We start from the raw sequence: 19,505 nt of genomic DNA on the forward strand, positions 1-19,505 counted from the left end.
GAGCTAAAATATCAAGGTGAAAGTCATCATAGCTCGCGTAGTATAGACCCAGCTCCCAACCCAACTTTGAGAATAGTTTAACGGCGATATTTTTTTTATCGCCCGATAAGAGTCTCACGTAACGCAGATAACGGCCCACCACTAATATATATGTATATGTGCTGTCAAACGATTAATCGTTTACAAAATAAAAGTTTGTTTACATGTGTGTGCATACTGTGTATATTTATTAAGTATATATAAACACTCACATACAGTATTTAGAAATTATTTACATGTGTATATATATTCATATAATTTATTTTATATATAAATATTTAATATACAAAAAATAGTGTGTCTATTTATATACAGTATACAGCATATATATATATATATATATATATATATATATATATATATATATATGTGTGTGTGTGTGTGTGTACAAACACACACACACCTTTATAGGGTTAGTTAATCGATAAATGAAGATTTGACCCCACCTTTCGGAAAGAACAAAATAAAATACAAACAAACAAACATTAATAATTTACATAGCCTAAATATTGAGCTTTTAGTACTCAAACTCTCCTGTTTCTTTGCTTTTTAATTCTATAATTCTGTACCGACCTGCTTATATAACAGTTATGAATTACTCCGAGAACAAACAGTGCCATGATTTTACTGAACGTACCTGCTCTCTTGATGACATCACGTGGACTCCCTGCCAAGAGAGCATCAGTCAAACTTGAGAGCGAAGTCGTTCTCATGCGTGCGCGCCGTCGTCGAAGATCCCTGCGTGCGCGCTCCCCAGCGTCTCCCCCGTGTTTGGTTTCAACACTGTAGTCGAGCTGTGCGCCCCGCCGTCCACCCACAACCATCTTCTCCGAGAGCGTGCTCAGAACATGGTGGAGCTGCTGGCGAGCGCAGCGCCAGGGTAAGACCGCCAACCAGAACCGGCTCTCACCGCCGAGGAGAACCGAGAGCACGCGACGCGGCACAGCGGCGCCGTGCTCGACTGGCACGAGCCTGCCCATGAGAAGAGCGCACTTGAACGGAGTTTTGGAGGAACGCTAAACGGACGAAGTGCGGATTAAGAGGCGGATAACGCAGGAGCGTTGGCGTGGGATTTTAAGCAAAGGAGAGCGAGAGCCCGATCTTTCTCTGAACTGCCAGTGCGAGCCAACCACTTGAGGCCCGGGGGAGGAAAACAAACACAACTTTCGTCATTTACATTGACATGATCTGAGATTAAGTTACCTCCGCGTGAGTGGTTAAAAGGGAATGCACACAAACAGGGATATACTTTCCCTCAGCACACTTTGACTTGACCGAGTGCCTCGATGTCACCAGTATTTTCTTCTTCTTCTTCTTCTTCTTCTTGTGAGTTGAGGTCCTAAGTGTTAGTGGTCTTCTGGAGTTGGCAGAGACGCACGCGAGCGGCTGATGTCGTTTGAAGTTGTCTCGACGTCAGCGCGAGCGTGAGGTGTTTAAACGCGCTTTGAGAGCTGGAGGACTCACGGTTGACACCCGCAGCGGGTGTTCAGGAAAGGACGGGGCTCCTCCATGGAAACAGGCCGTCTTCTGACCCTCGACGGGGCAGGCAGGAACGGGTTCTGCCTCGAGTTTTAACGGAAAAACACGGACAGCTTTCACGTCTCACCGTCTCCGGCAGTTATTTTCCCCTCGGTTAAGGGAATATTAGGACGACTCTCGCTTCTCCGTGATGTCAGAACCTGATGGAAAACATCTTTAGAGATTGTTGAATCAATTTTCAGTTTTTTTTGACCGTATAAAGGTAACGGTGGCGCATGTTAAACAAAGTGTTTTTCTTTCTCAGAAACTTTTTATTTTATTTTTTATACAAGTAACGTTAACACTCTTTCAAAACATCAACCGTTACGTTTGGTGTTTGCTGACTTCAAACTGACATTACACCGAAACCGAGTACAAGAGATGAGTGAAATCCGGCATTATCTGGAAATATGAGATATAAACTCATATTACGTTTGCATGTCATTTGGAAAGGGAAAGTAAATTCAAACATTGTCGAGCATTGGAGAGGGTGTTTGAGGGACAGTGTCGACTGGATTAAAAAACTCTTTTAGAAGCGTTTCAGTACACCCCATGTTAACTATGTTATCTTTTAAATGTATTTTTTGTTTTGTTTAATCGCTACATACTTGCTCCGGTCTTGAGTTCAAAAGATGTGCTCTGAAAAGCAGGATCTATCGGATGACAGTGCCTCAGTCTCGTCCACGCTCACAGAGCAAAAGTACACACATGCGCGTTCACGCGCCACTGAGCCATAGAATATAATGGAATCTGAGTGCTGACGTAATCCCAGCACAGATAAGAAGCTGCTCAAGAGTCCAAGACAGTCCGTCCTCATAGTGAATGCACTTGGAAGTTACTTCTGCCTGGACTCTTTTCACAAACACACTGTGCTTTTTGTTACTCGCACCAATCCATGTCAAGTGCCACTTCCTCTGTACTCTGTCAGCAGTAGGTGTAATGTGATAATTAAAAGTCAATAATTGTCGTCCCGCAATGACATTGCCAGAGCAGCACCAGCCACTGCACGAGACCGAGGTGAGGTGCGATAGCGAAGGCGAAGCAGTTACGTTGTCGATAACTGACAGCCGTAATCAACAGGTGGGTCCAGACCAAGAAGGCGAGACGGTCGTCATGGGCTCCTCCAAACCTTGCAAATACAGTATCTCGTCAAGCTGCAGCTCGGGGGACTTGGGCGTTCCCAGGGCTATGATGACTCACCGGAGCAGTCCGAGGAGAGTCCCACCGCTGTTTGAGAGATCTGCCGCACAGTGCTGGGACCCCAAGTTTAACTCGTCCATCCTGGAGGAGGCGTGCAGGGAACGCTGCTTCCCGCAGATGCAGAGGAGATTCCGCTACATCCTGTTTTACCTGGCAACCGCCGCGCTCCTGTGGGGGATATACTTTGGGATCAATAGCGCCAGATGTGACCCTACACATTTCTTGGTCCCCACAGTGGGGTTTCTTGTACTGTGCCTCCTCCTCCTCTGGTTTACGTTCTCAAGGCCGTATGCACGTTACTACAACCACACGTCCTTTCTACTTACAGTGATCATGTTTGGGATCACCTTGGCACCTCAAACACAAACTGCTCAGTTTGCCCATTTTGATCTCCAAAAACTAGGCAATGAGTCTCATAATGCTCCATGTATATCACCTGTTGGGACGTTCTCACTTTGTATGGAGGTGCTGCTTTTGCTGTACAGTGTGTTGCACTTGCCCCTGTATGTGTCGGTGCTTCTCGGCCTGCTGTATTCTGTCCTCTATGAGGCTTTAGGTTGGCTACAACTAGCTGAGATGGATGGTAGCTATGGAAGGTCAGATTTGAGCTGGCTTGGCCCGGGTAAAGTCCTGCTTCACCTGTGCGCGCATATCATCGGCATCCACATATTCATCATGTCCGAAGTGCGCTCTCGGAGTACCTTTCTCAAGGTGGGTCAAGCGATCATGCACGGGAAGGACCTGGAGGTGGAGAAGGCGCTGAAGGAGCGTATGATCCACTCCGTGATGCCGCGGCTGGTGGCGGACGAGCTCATGAAGCAAGGAGACGAGGAAAGCGAGAGCTCTGGGAAACGATACAGCGTCGGTGCCTGCTCCGTCAACGGCGCATCAACCGCGAACTCGTCCAGTCCCAAAAGCAACAAGCGTAAGAAGAACTCAATCCCTCGCGGGCAAATAATTTTCAGGCCCTTTAACATGAAGAGCATGGAGCCGGTGAGCATCCTCTTTGCAGACATCGTGGGATTCACCAAAATGAGTGCCAACAAGTCCGCCCCTGCACTGGTGGGATTGCTTAATGACCTCTTCGGCCGATTTGACCGTCTGTGCGAGTTGACCCACTGCGAGAAGATCAGCACTCTCGGGGATTGCTACTATTGCGTGGCGGGCTGCCCCGAGCCGCTCCCCGATCACGCGTACTGCTGTGTGGAAATGGGGCTCGGGATGATCCAGGCCATCGAGCAGTTCTGCCAGGAGATGTCCGAGACCGTGGACATGCGTGTCGGCGTGCACACCGGCACCGTGCTCTGCGGTATTCTGGGAATGAAGCGCTTTAAGTTTGACGTGTGGTCCAATGATGTCAACTTGGCCAATCTTATGGAGCAGCTGGGCGTGGCGGGAAAGGTGCACCTGTCGGAGGTCACAGCAAGTTTTCTGGATGACCGCTACGAGAGGGAGGACGGGCGAGTGATGGAGCGTGTCGGGCACAGTGTTACTGATCAGCTGAAAGGTAAGACATGAGTAATTTATCAGATTACATGATTGTTTGAACATGATTGTCTTTTGCTTTAAATGACAGCAGAGCTAGTCGGCATGATGCCACACATTTACGTAAATATCCCAAATATTTCTTTACACTTCCTTTGCATTCTTCTAAATCTTAAAGCTCTTTATTTTTTCAGGTATAAATTAAATTTTAAGTCCCTTATTGTCAGACTTTTGGACTTCACTGTATATGTCAGTTATTTACTAAATGCTTGCTTTGATATGTTAGTGGTGTTCTGCTGACTCTTGTAACCAAGCTTTGCAGTGATGATGGTGAAGCTGGAGAAAGATGAGCCTTTTTATGGTGCACCCTGAACACACGTCCTCTCAGAACTCTGTACAAAGGGCTGCAACTCTTCTCTAGTTTTATTGCATTCTCATATGATATAGTTAACTTATCTGGAAATAAAAAAAAAAACTGGAAAAGTCTGTATAAAGGGCTCCAAAATTACACTAAAAAAGCAGCTTTGTTTTGTAGTTTAAACCAGTTTGTTTTGAGTTCAGTTTAATTACCTGAAGTGTAATTATCATTTTAAATTATAAGCATGAAAATTACCATATTTTATATTCAAATCAAATATTATCATAGATTAAAAAAAAACTATTAAAATTAGAGTTGGTAATAAATATACCATTGATTTTTGACCTTGGCTACAGATCTTTTTCACTTTCATTGCTACTAAATTGAGAAAACTATTACTATTGAAAAAAAATCTGGAATCTGAGGGTTCAAAAAAAAAAAATTACGAAAATCACCTTTTAAAGTTGTCCAAATGAATTCTTAGCGATGCATATTACTAAACAAAAATTAAGCTTTGAGATATTTACAGTAGGAAATTTGCTAAATATCTTCATGGAACATGATCTTTACTTTATATCCTAATGATTTTTTGGCATATAAGAAAAATCAATAATTTTGACCCATACAATGTTGTTTTGGCTATCTTAACTGTAGCCTCGTGTCATTGAAGGCTTGTTGTTGTCCATCTGTAGCTCTATTGTATTGCTGTTGTAGCTCTTTTATTGTGGCCTCCCTTTGACATTCACGCTTCTGCTTTCTGGCTGTATGAACGGCCGCATCCAGCAGAGCTGTTGATTTAAAGTCTTAGTGACAGACACAAGCAGAGGTCTCTGTTTTCTCTTTCTCCTTCTCTCGGTCCTCTGTCCTTAATCTGAACCCTGATCTTGCTCCCGGACTGAACCTCTCTAGATCTCCTCCCTCTTTATCATCTCGTTATCACTTCAGACCGCTATAGTGATCGACTAATGACAATGAATCATGACCGTGTCTGTAAACCCCTTGTCTCATCTTTATGTTCTCCGTCTTGTATTTGTTTTAGCATGTTCAGATTGGTTCTTCACTGATGATGAAGTCAATTGGTGGTTGCTAATTTTGCACATCTGTTGAAGTCCATTCCAGTTCAGGTGTATCTCAAGCTCAAAGTAGATTGTTCTGTACCGTAAAGTTGTAATGAAGTTACCGGGCGTTCTCGCAAATGGCCCTTTGCCCCGCTGCCAGTCTTGTCACCCCGAGTGACCGTCTGATTCCAGTGGGTGCGAACAATGACACGCTAGTAGCTCAGATGTGTGAGAGATGCGTCACTGTCTGTCTCACCGCGAGCGTTTCTATTTCCAGCGTTTTCCCTGGACGGTACCTGGCTGTGGTCTGACCCCACTGCACAGCCTTAAATGTGTGTGTTCGGTTTTCAGACAGACTCAACACAAGCTGTGAAAGTGTTTTTAGTATGGTTAGAGGCCCATGATACCAATAATAATAAGTATTATCATCATCATTATTATTATTATTATTAATTTGATAATATTGCTGCATATTGCTGTTTTTTTCTCACAATTATTCATGGCAAATTGCAGACTGCCTTTGTTTCTGCAGTTTGCTGTCTGTGTGACTCAGGCTCCAATGTCAACAGCATCAAGATATTTTGGACAATGTTTATGCATTTTATGTGTAGTGTAATTTTTGGGTTTAATAGTAAGTTTTGGGCAGTCTATTATGCTCATCAAGGCTGCATTTATCTGATCAAAAATACAGAAAAAATATCATAATGTGAAATATAATTACAATTAAAAAGAAAAAATATTTTATTTGAATATATTTCAAAACGTAATTTATTCCTGTGATGAAAAGCATCATTCCTCCAGTCTTCAGTGTCACATGATCCTTCATAAATCATTCTAATATGATGATCTGCTGCTTTGAGTAACACTTATTATAATCCATGTTTATAACAGTTTGGTGTTTTCTTTTTTTTTCAGGATTCTTTGCTAAATAGGGAAAATATTTGAAATAGAAATCAGGTGTATCATAATAAATGTCTTCATTTTGACAAATTAAATTTTGACTGACCTCAAGCTTTTGAATTGTAGTGTATGCTTTTCATATTTGCATGTGCGTAATTCAGTTATAGTCTGTTGTGCCGCTGTGAAGCAAACAGAGCTGGTCAATTATCACTGCAGAACATTGAGTTTAATTACTAGCCAATTACATGGGTGTTTATTTCCTCCTGTCTGTTGCACTTTTTTTAAGTTGTCTGATGTTAGTCAGGGGCCCTGTGGGACACAGATCTGTCCGTGGTCAACACATCCATAAGAAAGACTAAGATGTATTTTAAGGATGCTGGGAGAGTCCGGTTTGAAATTCATGGAGAAAGCACATTCAGGACTCTGCAGTATTCACATTTTCTTCACTTTCGCATTGATTTTAAAGTGCTTTTTATTTGGCCGTTAAGTTAAGAACTACAAATCTTTAAACATTTACTGCTGCCCTTGCATGTTTGAAAGCTTTAGGATGGACATTTAACTTTAACTCTGTAAAGTCTGGTGTATGAAATAAGTCGTACAGTTACGTGTTAAAAAAAAAAGTAGTGCTCCAAAATAATATATTTTTTTAATTCTTACCCATCTTTGACAGCCACTCTTCCTTCAAATTTCAAACCCTTTGTTTACCAATTTATTAACAAGTTTCAACAATATATTAATAATTGAAAATATAGTAGTTTTGTATGATTACTTATTCTTTTATATATTTTAACAAGCACAGGTTAGAATAAGTATGTTATTTCATTATATAAATATCTCTGTTACCCTGAATGACAGTTGAACGTCATTTCACCCATAAGTTTTAATCAAGATTTAATTTTTAAAATGTAAAGTTTTCTTGAATGGCCCATATTGCAGTCTGTATATGTTTTTTTTTTTTTTTGTAGTAGAGCTTATGAGTCAGCCATACTCCCAGTGTAAGTTGTGTTGGTGGAGCAGATTGAAGTGTGTTCTTGCAGATAAGGAGCCCAACCCTGCTCACACACTTAGACCCACTTGTGCCAGGAGATATAGATGACAAGCTCTTAATATGGGAAAGAAATTCCCTTCCTCCATTTCGTCTTAAAGAGGTGTAAACCGTCATGTTTTTGTGTCATGTACATATACTCTCTGTGTATACATTGAGGGCACAGAGTTGAAGCTGCAGTCATTGAATGCTAATGTCATGTTGTCCGTCCTCATTCCTCTCTTTCTGGTGCCTCGCTGTTAATCTGAGCTCATGAGTCTGGTTCAGATGGACAGGTTTGTCCAGTCAGTCGAGAAACTTCAGCCACAAAACACATGTATGCGGGTGCGGATACACACAGCCATCCATTAAGGACATCCATTATGTCTTGGTTGTAATTTATGAGGTGTAAAAGACATTTTTGGCACCAATTTGAAATCAAGTAAACACACAGCTGGCTCGTCTTTCCCAAAATGAGTTTGTTCTTTGTATAGAAGCTGTTTGGAATAGAAAACCAGCTTGCTATATATTGCTGACTGTTTTTGAATATATTTTTAGGCTTTTTTGCCTTTTAGACAGGAGGCCAGACAAGAAAACCATGAGAAAGGAGGAGAGAGCGCAACTGGACCGGGAAATTGCTCTTTTCTTTACTACATGACTTTATTACATTGAATGTTTAATTCAGTGAGTGGCATCCCCATGCGATCTCTGTAAGTTCATGCGATCCTGTAGCAGTAGAGCATGATGCAAGCAACACCAAGGTCATTGGTTCGATTTCCTGATAAAAATGTGTACCTTGAATGCAGTGTAAGTCTCTTTGGATGAGTGTCTGCCAAATACATAAATGTAATGTTACATATCAAATCAAATTTTGTTCAAAATCATCCAAATTATGTCTTAGCGCCAGCATTCTTGTAGTGTTTTTTTAAAATGTACTGTTATAATATTTATTAATATTTAGAATTGACATTTTCAGTCATATTTTCATTTTTAAGCTGCAAGCTTACGCTAGTGAACAGGAATGAATGCAACATACAAAAAAAAAAAAAAAACATTCTAGTTTAATTCATAACGAATCTGTTCCTTTGGCACTTTGTTTCAATGAATCAATAGAAAAAAAAAAAAAATCTTTTTTTTTTTTTTTTTTTTTTTTGGTGTAGATCCGGTGTAACATTTGAACTTTGTGTCAGTACGTCATAAAGTATGTTTTCTGTAAGGGATTTGTCTCTAGACCGCATCACTGATTAGAACAGATTCTGTTGTAATTTTGTCGTGTCGCACTGCTCGTGTCTGGTGTAGACGAGGTGTAAGACTAAAGTTGTGGTCACATTTAGAGTTGCTTGCGGGTGAAATCCAGTTATTTCAGTAAGGATTCACACACCTTCTGGATTTTCATGTGAAGGCGTTGTATTTCTCTGCACAGATTTTGCAACCAGTTCAGTTCAAGTTCGCCACATGGAGCAACAAAAAGCTGCTTGATTTAAAAGCGACTACTGTGTGAGCTATACTTTACATATCGATACACTATTGACAACAGACAATGCACATTTTTGCTCCCCAAAAAAATCTTTGAGTTACACACACACACGTCTCATGTTTTAAGATTCTCATCTGCCTTGAGCTGAAGCTCTTGACTGTGATTTGGAGTAACAGTCTTGTCAGGTGATGTCATGACCTGTTCTTGACTAATCTAAAAAATCTTCCTTTTTTTCTGGAGAATCATGCCCTGGCATGTCCGCAAACTCTTGCTCCGAAACTGACGGCATATTTCAGCTCCAGACATTTTCGTTTTTCTTTCTCTTGCGCTCCGCTTTTAGATCGCCGCAGCACTGTGAGTGTGTGTTGACACAGCTGGTTGGTTTTGTGTGTTTGCCAGGCTTTGGCCTTGCGTTAGTGTGAACAGGTCAGGGAATTACTTAGATAAGACACCTTCCTGTAGCCAGAGGTCAGAGTCATGGTGTGGGTGTGTGTGTGAAAGTGTGTTGTATGGAGCATGCGCGGTGAGAGAGTCATATGCTAAATGATCCTATAAATGATAAATTCAAGTCAGAATGGGGTTTGATTCAGCACATAGTGCTCTACGCTCTCATTTATGCCTTTGTTGAAGATATGAAAGTTATAATTTCTTTCAAAAAACAATATAGGATACTTAAATATCTTTTTGTGTGTATGTGTATAAGGGGTGTCCCTGACTACGGATTTTCATAGTCGAATCGGAATTTTTGAATCTTGCTGATACTCGACTGATATTCGAATCATATGTTTGGGGACGGGGCAAAATGCATTGAGTCGCGTCAGACATCCGACAGCCACACAGGGAAAATGTTTAACAAATGCCTCGCAAATACAAACAGGGTAAATAATGTTTTTATGTTTTGATTAAAAGATAGTTAACACTACGTCAGCGAAACCTTAACTATTCACAATTTTTACAATAGTGCTTTCATTATAAAGTTAGCCTATATGACAGAAGTTATTAATGTTCTGCATTTCTGTTTTGAGCTGTGCGCTGAAAATGACCAATAGAGTGAGAATTTTATAGAACGTTTTTAATCAATGGGATTAAACTCATAATTTAATGAAGAATATGCTTCGTTATTTAGACAACATTAACATTAATATTAAGACTTACAGGCTATCTGCAAAAAGACCCCGAATGCACATGAACATATCTGCGTGGAAAGTGAAACAAAAATCCATAGGGGTGGTTGGATTTGTTCACGCACTTTAAAAGTTTTTGGAAGCTTCTTTCTTTTTAGATTCCTATTAACAGCTTTATCATAATTCGCTTGTTAAGTCTGACGTCACGTAGCAGCGCTTCCGTGTCCAAACGCTCTATCAGTTACCACGAGAAAACAACAAAAGGTGCTAATATAAACTCACAATGTGATAGAATACTAGCGAAAAAGTTATAATCTTAACCTTTAACTCCATACCGAAGTCCCAGATAGGCAGACAATGAACATATAAATATAAAAAAAAATATATAAAAATTATTTGTGTTTGGGACGCTGTGAGCACGGAGACTGTAGAGTGAAAGTGACATTCAGCCAAGGATGGTGACCCATACTCAGAATTTGTGCTCTGCATTTAACCCATCCGAAGTGCACACACACACAGCCATTTATGCTGCGGCGCCCGGGGAGCAGTTGGGGGTTCGATGCCTTGCTCAAGGGCACCTAAGTCGTGGTATTAAAGGTGGAGAGAGAGCTGTACATGCACTCCCCCCACCCACAATTCCATCCGGTCCGAGACTAGAACCCACAACCCTTCGATTGGGAGTCCAACCCTCTAACCATTAGGCCACAACTTCCCTTACACTGTATACACTGTAGTGTATACCGTAAGTTTGAAAGCGTTTAGCTTAAATGATTAATATCAATAAACAGTGCTCATAAACGGCTGCTGAGGTTGTATTCTCAAGTGAAGTGAGTTGAGGCTTGGACCCGGAAACAGCGCTTCTTACGTCATCACTTAACAACCGAATAGGCTGTATATTAACTTATTGGGAGAAAACCAGTAGTTCTTTGTGAAATCAGACATTTGAGCTCCCCCATATAGTCAAAATGGCATAATCATAATGCCCTGTGAATATTCGACTGTGAGATCGCTAGTCGAATCAGACTTCTCGAATCAAAGCATTGAATCGTCGAATATTTGGGGTCACCCCTTTTTATTAAAATGTGTATATATAAATAGCCTTTAAATAGCATGTCTGTGTGTGCTATCTCAATTTTAATTTTTGTAATGTATGCATTACACATTTGCTGCTATAGGACGTTGACTCTGACTGCAGATCACTAATCTCTCCACACACAAACACTGTGACCTTCAGTGCGAGGTGCATGACATGCGTTACACGTTTGCACGTCGACACACCTGCCCACATACACAGGGCTCCAGCATCAGATCTGGTATAGCTGATTCCCAGCGGTGACACATAAAGCTGTTTGTGTGAGCGTGTTTTTAAAAGCAAGAGCCCGAGCATGTACCGTGGGATCACACGCATATACATGTGCTTGCATACCTGGTCAGGGCAAAGCCAGCACATGGGATAGGGATGGTTAACTGCAATGCATTGTGTGAAGGTGACACAGCTTTCCCACAGATGAGCTTTTGTAGTGCAAATTGGAGAGAAGAATTAGGCTACATGCTGAAATCTGCAACCTGATGGACTACTTTATATTTTAATTTCGTTTTATTGGCTTACACAGAAAAATTTGAAGTGAAAACACTGTAATGAATTTTACTTAAATTTACATTAACAGTAATTTCTTTAACTGAATATAAACAGCCTTTTGAAGTATTGAAATTAGCTTTGTACCTTTGAAAAACACTGATAACCACCGAAAGCAGGTGGTGATGAGAAAGTCACATGATGAATATAGAAGTTCATGGTGTCATTCACACAAACACTAAACCCCATCATGGTAACACACGAAACTGGAAAATGCAATAAACAATAATTTAACAACATAAGATGTAACATACAACCCTAATGTACACAACTGATAAGAAAAAACTAAGAATAAACTTTTATTTCACCTAAAACACACAAAATGTGAAATGTAATGCAGAGAGTTAAGGGAATGTCAATGAAAGGTTATTCACTTCCAAAAACTGTATTACCACCATGTAATGACAAGTAATGTCCAATACAGTTTTTTTCATTATTTATAGTTGAGAAACTTACCGTTAACTAATTAATCTAACCAATTTATTTAGATGTTGTTGTTGTTGCTGTTTTTTTTTTGGTGGTATGGTGTTGGATTATTATTATCATTAGCTCTAAATAAAAACAGAAGACGTTTATGATGTGTTCTCATTTGATCAGTGATTTTTGAATAGAATTTTTTTTTTTTTTTTTTTTTTGATATACTGCAAAGTGAATCTCCATTTAAAATGTGTTAAACAGCTGAGAGTACTGAGATTTGAATGCAGTACAAATCACTTTGGATAAAAGCATCTGCCTAATGCATAAATGTAAAGGTCCCTAAATATTTAATCAGTGAACATGGGGTGAGAGATATGCACAAGTTTGTGAAACATAGGTGTTGCACTTCTGTAGTTTCAACTCTCACTTTCAGAGTGGCTTCCTGGGGTGTTTATCAGATATTAATGTGTGTGTGTGAGAGAGAGAAATGAGACCGCGAGGCAGAATGCCCAATTATGCTATTAGATGATAATGTACTCTTGGGAAAGGATACAGTTTAATGTATCAGTGATTCAGCAAACTGTTGTGCCGTTGTGTGCTTTTCCAAGGGAGAGATATGAAAAGAAATAGTCTCATCGATTTTGGTCACTGTTCTTCTGAGGGACATTGCTGTAACTCTGTGTGTGTCAGTGTGACGCAGCTCGCTCCCCCGTGCGTCATGCTGTGTGCTTGACACCAAGGAGAATGAGTGAGATGGAAAAGAGAAAGGGACCCCCTTTGCACTCCCTGGCCTCATTTCAGTGTCGTAACCAAACATTCAACCACAACCGCTTCTGTACCTATAAACCGAAAACAGCAACGACATCAAAGTATGTCTAGTATGCTAAACTTTAAATTCATCAACTGAACTTCTTTGGATGTCTTTGTCCTGCCACTTGCTTTTAAAGAGGTCATGAACTAAGGAATCTAAATTCACTTGAGTAGATTATTTCTGATAACAAGCAAAATATGTTTATTGAAAAGCCAGATTCAATCTCTGCCAGCAGGAGGCACTTTTGGAGCAGCAGAGATTGATTGAGATGGAGGCAGTCGGTTTTGATCTTGGTGCGGGTCGCCTGTTTAGCCCCTTCTCACCGATTCATTCAATGAGAGCGGCAAACACAGGTCTACGCAGAAACCAAACGATAAACTTGGTTTGAAGAACTCAGTCTTTTTGTTCATTTAATTTGATCACCGATTTGTTTACAAACGAGGCACAATTCAATGCAGGATTTTTAGAAAGATTGAAACTAAAAGACCATGCTTCACCGACTATATTAGATCTGACAGTAATGTCACAACACAAAAATTAGTCAGTCATTTTAGTGGGTGCACAGCACGCCTATTCAAAGAGAGCGTTCAGCTGAGGGGGTCAAAGACAGGACAGAAAAATAACATATTGCTTCTAAATTGTTTATGGAAAAATCTTGATAAGATTATAAGTGGACCTCATTCAATACATGCTTGACTCTCCTAGATTTAGTAAATTAATTTGCACAGCACAATTATTATTGTGGCTTGTACTTTAATATTTCATAGCTTATCTTGTTTTGTTTTTGTTTAAATGTCATTGCATTGGCAATACAAAACAAATTTGTCATTCCAATAAAGTTTTAAATTGAATTGAGCGAGAGAGCGAGTGGGGAGGGTGGGATTTGAGCAGTATTCTTGTGCTCATCACTGTGTCCTAATATGGTGTCATCAGAAACCTCACTGGACCTCTTCTACTCTTCTCGTAATTCCCCGCCCATCTCTGAGAAAGTGAGAGAAATGGAAACAGAATTATCAGCAGAACAGCAAGGACACAGTTCACAGAAGACACACATGTGGAAAGAGAGCCAGAGACAGGAAGTCAGAAAGAAGAAAGAACGGGGCTAATGGATGAGTGGAAAAGGCTGAGGCACATTCATAAAGAGAAAACCAAAGATGAGCAAACAGGAAACAGCGTGAAAACATCTGGCCCAGAGCCGACGAGCATCTTTTCCATTCAGCTCAGAACGTGACTTTATCAGGCTTTGTGAGACGAAACCCAACCAATTCCAGGCCAAAACAAAGTCATTTAATGCTTAACACACTGACCTAGTCCGTTCGATTTTACTACTTTATCAACTCTTCATCTTTTGTTCCTCTCTGCTCTCCCTTCCCTCTGTTTTTGTCTGCACTACGGAGGTTGGCAGAACGAGTGGAAACATTGTGGTTAGCCAGGAGAGGAAGAGAGAGAGTGGGAGTAAGTTACTACCGTCTTTCAGAGGAAGAGACACATTGAGAGTAAGGGACAGGTCGTCATTGCATTGCACTGGTTAGCTTGTTAAATTTCCACTGGGTCTTTACGTCAGCCAAAATATGTTTTGGGATAAACCCAGGCACTAGATGCGTAAAGTTGCCTCTCTTGGAGTTCAGTAGGGGCATGTGTTGCTTGGGTCAGTAGGGCCACAGTTGCTTGGGTCAAAGGTCATGTGACAGGAAGTGAATGTAGGGCAAGCTTGCTGCAGTCGTTTAACAGTACAGACCTCACTATTAAGATGCTCAGAAGAACTGTAGTAAAATTGTATGACCTTCAGAAGGGTGCTTCTTAGGGCAAACTATTTCTCATATTTAATCGTTAGGGATTGGAACAAACCCCTAACCCTTAAGTATTAAACTTTCGGGCAGGCGGGTTGCCAGAAAATCCTGTATGTGCTGAAGTAAGAACTGAAGCCGTATCTAGGGATTAATATATTACAAAGACTAGACTAATTGGATGAAATGGAGAATTAGATTACTTTGACCTAGTAAGTTCATTTTCCGGAGGGTCCCTGTTCTTCCTCCTTTCACTTCTGCAGTGAATGGAGTAATACGAAGGGATTGACTCTGGAGACTTCGGATGCTCATGAGGAATGTCACAGTCAGTCCATGTAAAGAGGCAGTCTCTCAATCTCTTGTACCTGACCTGCCATGGGCATCCTGCCCTGACAAGACCAGACTTATCTTTGGTCTTCCGTGGAAAAGAACACTAAAAACTAGGAGAGTGTGACAGTGAAGCAGTGATTGATAGCAGCTTAGAGTAAAGATAAGTGCACTTGCAGTAAAAAATTAAGCTGATATATTAAGATCTTGTCAGAGTTAAAATATTTTATATTCTACACTTTAGTAGTACTTTTCGTTTGAAATTCCCCTTAGATTGTTAGTTAGTCAATTATGAAGACATAATTTAGATTCCCATGTCTACTTTTTTTTTTATCTCTCATTAGGTAAGTCAGTAAAAGCATTTGACTCAAACCATAAGGTTATAAGTGGAGGTTTCAAAACTGAAAATTGACTCGTCACATTAAACAGACATTCAAAATGTGTACTGCTGGGAGGTCTCCAGGAGCAGCAGGAGGCTGGAAAATTATTTCATTTGTATCTTTGTTCTGTTATACTTGTCTATGCTTGTTGTTTATTTTATATGCTGATTTACTCACCTACAAAATCACTGATATTTTTTTTTTATCTCCCAAATAGAGCAATTAAAGTCATCTTGTAATTATTTTCATATCGCAATATATATTGCAGAAAAACAAAATATTGCAATCTGAGTTTTTTTTTTCAATATCTTGCATCTCTACTTGACACCTGGTGGTTGAGCAGGTTTAACCTTGTGATATCCGATTGGCCTAATCCATAAGAAACATCTCGTATACCCACCTTAACCTATCTATGACAGATGTGACTAGGGTTGGTTATCGTTTGGGTTTTTTTCCGATACCGATGCCAAATCGATACTTTTGAAAACATCAACTATCCCATTAATATTTAAAGTCTTGAATTAGGGATGCACCGAAATGAAAATTCTTGGCCGAAACCGAAAACCGATAAAGAGAAAACCAAGGCCGAAAACCGAAACCGAAACACCGAAATAAATTATGCCAATTATTAGTACCATTGCATTTATTGCTATGACCGTGTACTAACTTTACTAAAATTAAGACATTGCAATTGCATAAATTAATATTAAAGTTTCAAAGATAATTACAGTTACATAACTTATTAAAAAAAAAAACATAAAAATACATAATTACAAATGATGTAAATATTTATTAAGCACATTGCAACAATGCACAGTATAAAATAAAATTCTAACTAAAAATTTATCCCACTCATGTGTATATTTAATAATAATGTACAGGCCTACTGGCCTGCAGAAAGGTTTTAAAATGAACAGTTCTCTCATAAAAACAAAGTGCATTTAGGTGAAGTGCATTTGAAATTGTTCTATGTAGGACTAGAAAGTGCATTACTTCTCCAGTTGGCAAGACTGTTATCACTTCTGGGGATGGGGACTTCAGACAGATAACCATCTAGCTGTTGAGCAGTTGAGCTTGTCATCTGCCTGACATTTGAGAAATATTTGAGAGAGTGTATTTAAATAGGGCCAGGGCATAAATAAACATTTTTATCAAATTAAAGCAGAAATCTAGCAGAAAATCTAGCATATGGCTACAATCTGATATTATGTATGTATACATGTTTGTGTGTGTGTATAAGAACAAAATAGCCAACGTATTATTATTATTTGAGGCACTTTCTTGCAGAATTCCACTGAACATATCAGACAACGATGGTGCATGCCACTCATCTGATGCAGAGACCAGTCTTTTTTTCTGCGCTCTGGTCTGTCTCCTGCGCTTGGCGCTTCTCCGTCTCCACGCGGGTTCTCCGCATCCAGCGCGGCCTGGATCATTTCTCGTGCGCGCTGCCTTATTTCCGCATCCAAGTAATGGTCATTATAACGCGGATCAAGCACATTCGCGATGAAGTGCAGAGGATCCGAAAAGATCTCAGTGAGACGTGTGCTAACAGACTCTATAAGACTGTACTTTTCTTTGTTTTTACTTCGTGGTCCGTCTTAATCTCTTTGTTAGGAGACGTTTTAGTGCTGCAAATAAAGGAATACGAAGAGAGAGAATGTTCTCACTGGTGTGAAGTGAATGTCGCGGGGAGCTCGTGGTCTTTGCTATGCAGGTGTACGTGCAGGTCGCGGTTTCTGTTTGCGTCATCACAACATTTCGGCCGTGTTGTTTCGGTGATAAAAGTCTATCGGCCGAAAACCGAAAAGGCCATTTTCGGCCGAAAATTTTCGGTGGCCGAAATTTCGGTGCATCCCTATCTTGAATACTTCTTCGCCAGTTGTTGTTGGTTGTGTGCTGCATAACACAACTGCTGAGGAACAAATGCTTTCATTAATCTTTTACATTTATGCTTGGTACACTCACACTTGCTTTGTAAGTGGTCTTATTATATACTTACATCACTTATGATGTTGCTTCACAATGTTTCCAACTGAACTCACAGTAAACCCAAAATGGTTTCTATTGTCAATGGCAAATCAATAGATACAGCTAGAGAGGAAATGGCATCAGAGCAAAGCACCTGCCTTTAGTTCCGCTTACTTTTCCCTTTGAGTTCATGTACAAAAAAAAAAAATAGGTTGCTAGGTTCTCACCCTCCCACAGCCCTTCAAAACTAAATCTTGATTTCTGTATGAAATGACTTCTATTATGATGAAAGTTCATTGTGTTTTTACAAGACGGATAAACTGTAGACGCACCCCCTGGAATGTTTGCACTAGTGCTGCAACGGCGCGTCACACTGTTTACATCTCGCGTAATGGCATACTGGGAATGGAGAAAGTTGCTTTCTATCACAAAAACTGAGACCACTGTTATCAAAAGAATGGGAATACTTCAAACAGAGGCCAAATAAAAGGCCATTTGTTCCCTTTGAAAAACCGATATGGTGTACCATGGCAGCACAACTGCGATGCACGAGCACCTTAGAGGAAAACATCCTGGCGCTCTCCGGTGTTACGGTTTAACTGGTTACCGTGTGATCTGGTGACCAACTTCAGGTCTCTGCTGCAGATGTGATGGAACGACCGCAGCAGATTCGGCGATTCTAAAAGTACAAACTGATGTGATATTAAGTGTCTAATAAACGCAGACTTGCTGATTGCATGATTCTGATATTCTTGAAAGATTACAAGTTATTGGTATCAGAGCAGCTGACGTAAGGATAAAATAAAGTCTTTGTTGGCGCGGGTTTTGAATGCGCGTTAGGGGCATACACATATCGCGCCTAAAAATGTGTGGAAAACCCTACTCGCACCACTTTCTCCTTCTTTCCAAAGCACTCGGGCAGTTGCGCCCCTGGGATGTCTGCCGTTGCTAAGCAACCATGACGTGCTCTCTCCATGAAGACACAGAAATTTCACCAAAGAATAAATGGATTTGCAGCTCTAAAAATCTCTTGCAGTAGCCTTGCTACTAAATTTATTTCAACATGGCAATCCATATACAGCTATGATCAGCAGTTCCTTCATCTTAGCTGAGCTTTCAATGTTGTTACGGGAAAGGATGAAGCTGATTGGTTGGTTCTTGTCACATGACCTGCGGTGCGCTTGTGGCATTCTGAAAAGTTGAGATGTTTTTAACTCGATGCGGTGCAGACGTGCCTGTTTTTGCATGCGCGTCACGACCGCGTCGCTTCCATTGACCCCGCATACCTCTCAACTACATTGGAAAATATGAACTTGAGCACGCAAAAGACGCGATATGTGTACGGCCCCTTAAAAGACAGCGCGCCGCGAGACAACAGTCACAAACCACTTAGCTCCAGATCTCTGGAAACCATGCTAAACCATAACAGAACCCTGACTACATTTTATGGTTTGTGATGTAAGAACATTTCATGACATCTCAGACAACTGTAAATTTGTGGCTACTGTGGTTTAATTATAAACGCTATCGTAAACTCTTATTTACCATAAGAGTAAAATTTTCTTTGCCTCTTTATTTTTGTATACTGTAAAAACTTCAACGCATTGGTTGAAAATGAATAAAGGTTGAAATATTATATTAGAAGTTGTACTTGTATATTTTTTGTAAAGTTATCCAAAGGATTCATTAGCTAATAAAAATAAACAACATTAGATTATTTATTGTAATAAAAATAATCTTTAGAGTAATCGACTTATCGAAAAAATTATCGTTAGATTAGTCCACAGAAAAAAATAATCGTTAGTTGCAGCTCTAGTTTTCACGAATCTGTTTCTTTGTGTTTACCAATGCTAATGCGCTTGAATGGGAATTCTAGTCCAGGGATCCTGACGGTTGAATCCCAGGCTGGGATTCCCAGCTATGATGAATTACTTTACAGCAGTTTCCTGGAAGACGGCAGTGCCTCTGGGGTTGCGTGTACTGCAGGAATATC

General features: G+C 40.3%; 1 protein-coding gene across 2 annotated transcripts in view; it reads left to right on the plus strand.

Annotated features, from left to right (window-relative positions):
* The first annotated feature begins 1,134 nt into the window (after positions 1-1,134).
* Positions 1,135-19,505, plus strand: part of adcy9 (adenylate cyclase 9) — a 32,849-nt gene continuing 14,478 nt past the window's right edge. For both annotated transcript variants that reach the window (XM_026198140.1, XM_026198141.1), the window contains exon 1: positions 1,135-4,264. In XM_026198140.1, the coding sequence (XP_026053925.1) occupies positions 2,533-4,264 (1,732 nt within the window). In that variant the 5' untranslated portion in view covers positions 1,135-2,532. The remainder of the gene's footprint in view (positions 4,265-19,505) is intronic.

The sequence above is a fragment of the Carassius auratus genome, chromosome 22 (assembly GCF_003368295.1).
Source record: "Carassius auratus strain Wakin chromosome 22, ASM336829v1, whole genome shotgun sequence".
Classification (NCBI taxonomy): Eukaryota; Metazoa; Chordata; class Actinopteri; order Cypriniformes; family Cyprinidae; genus Carassius; species Carassius auratus.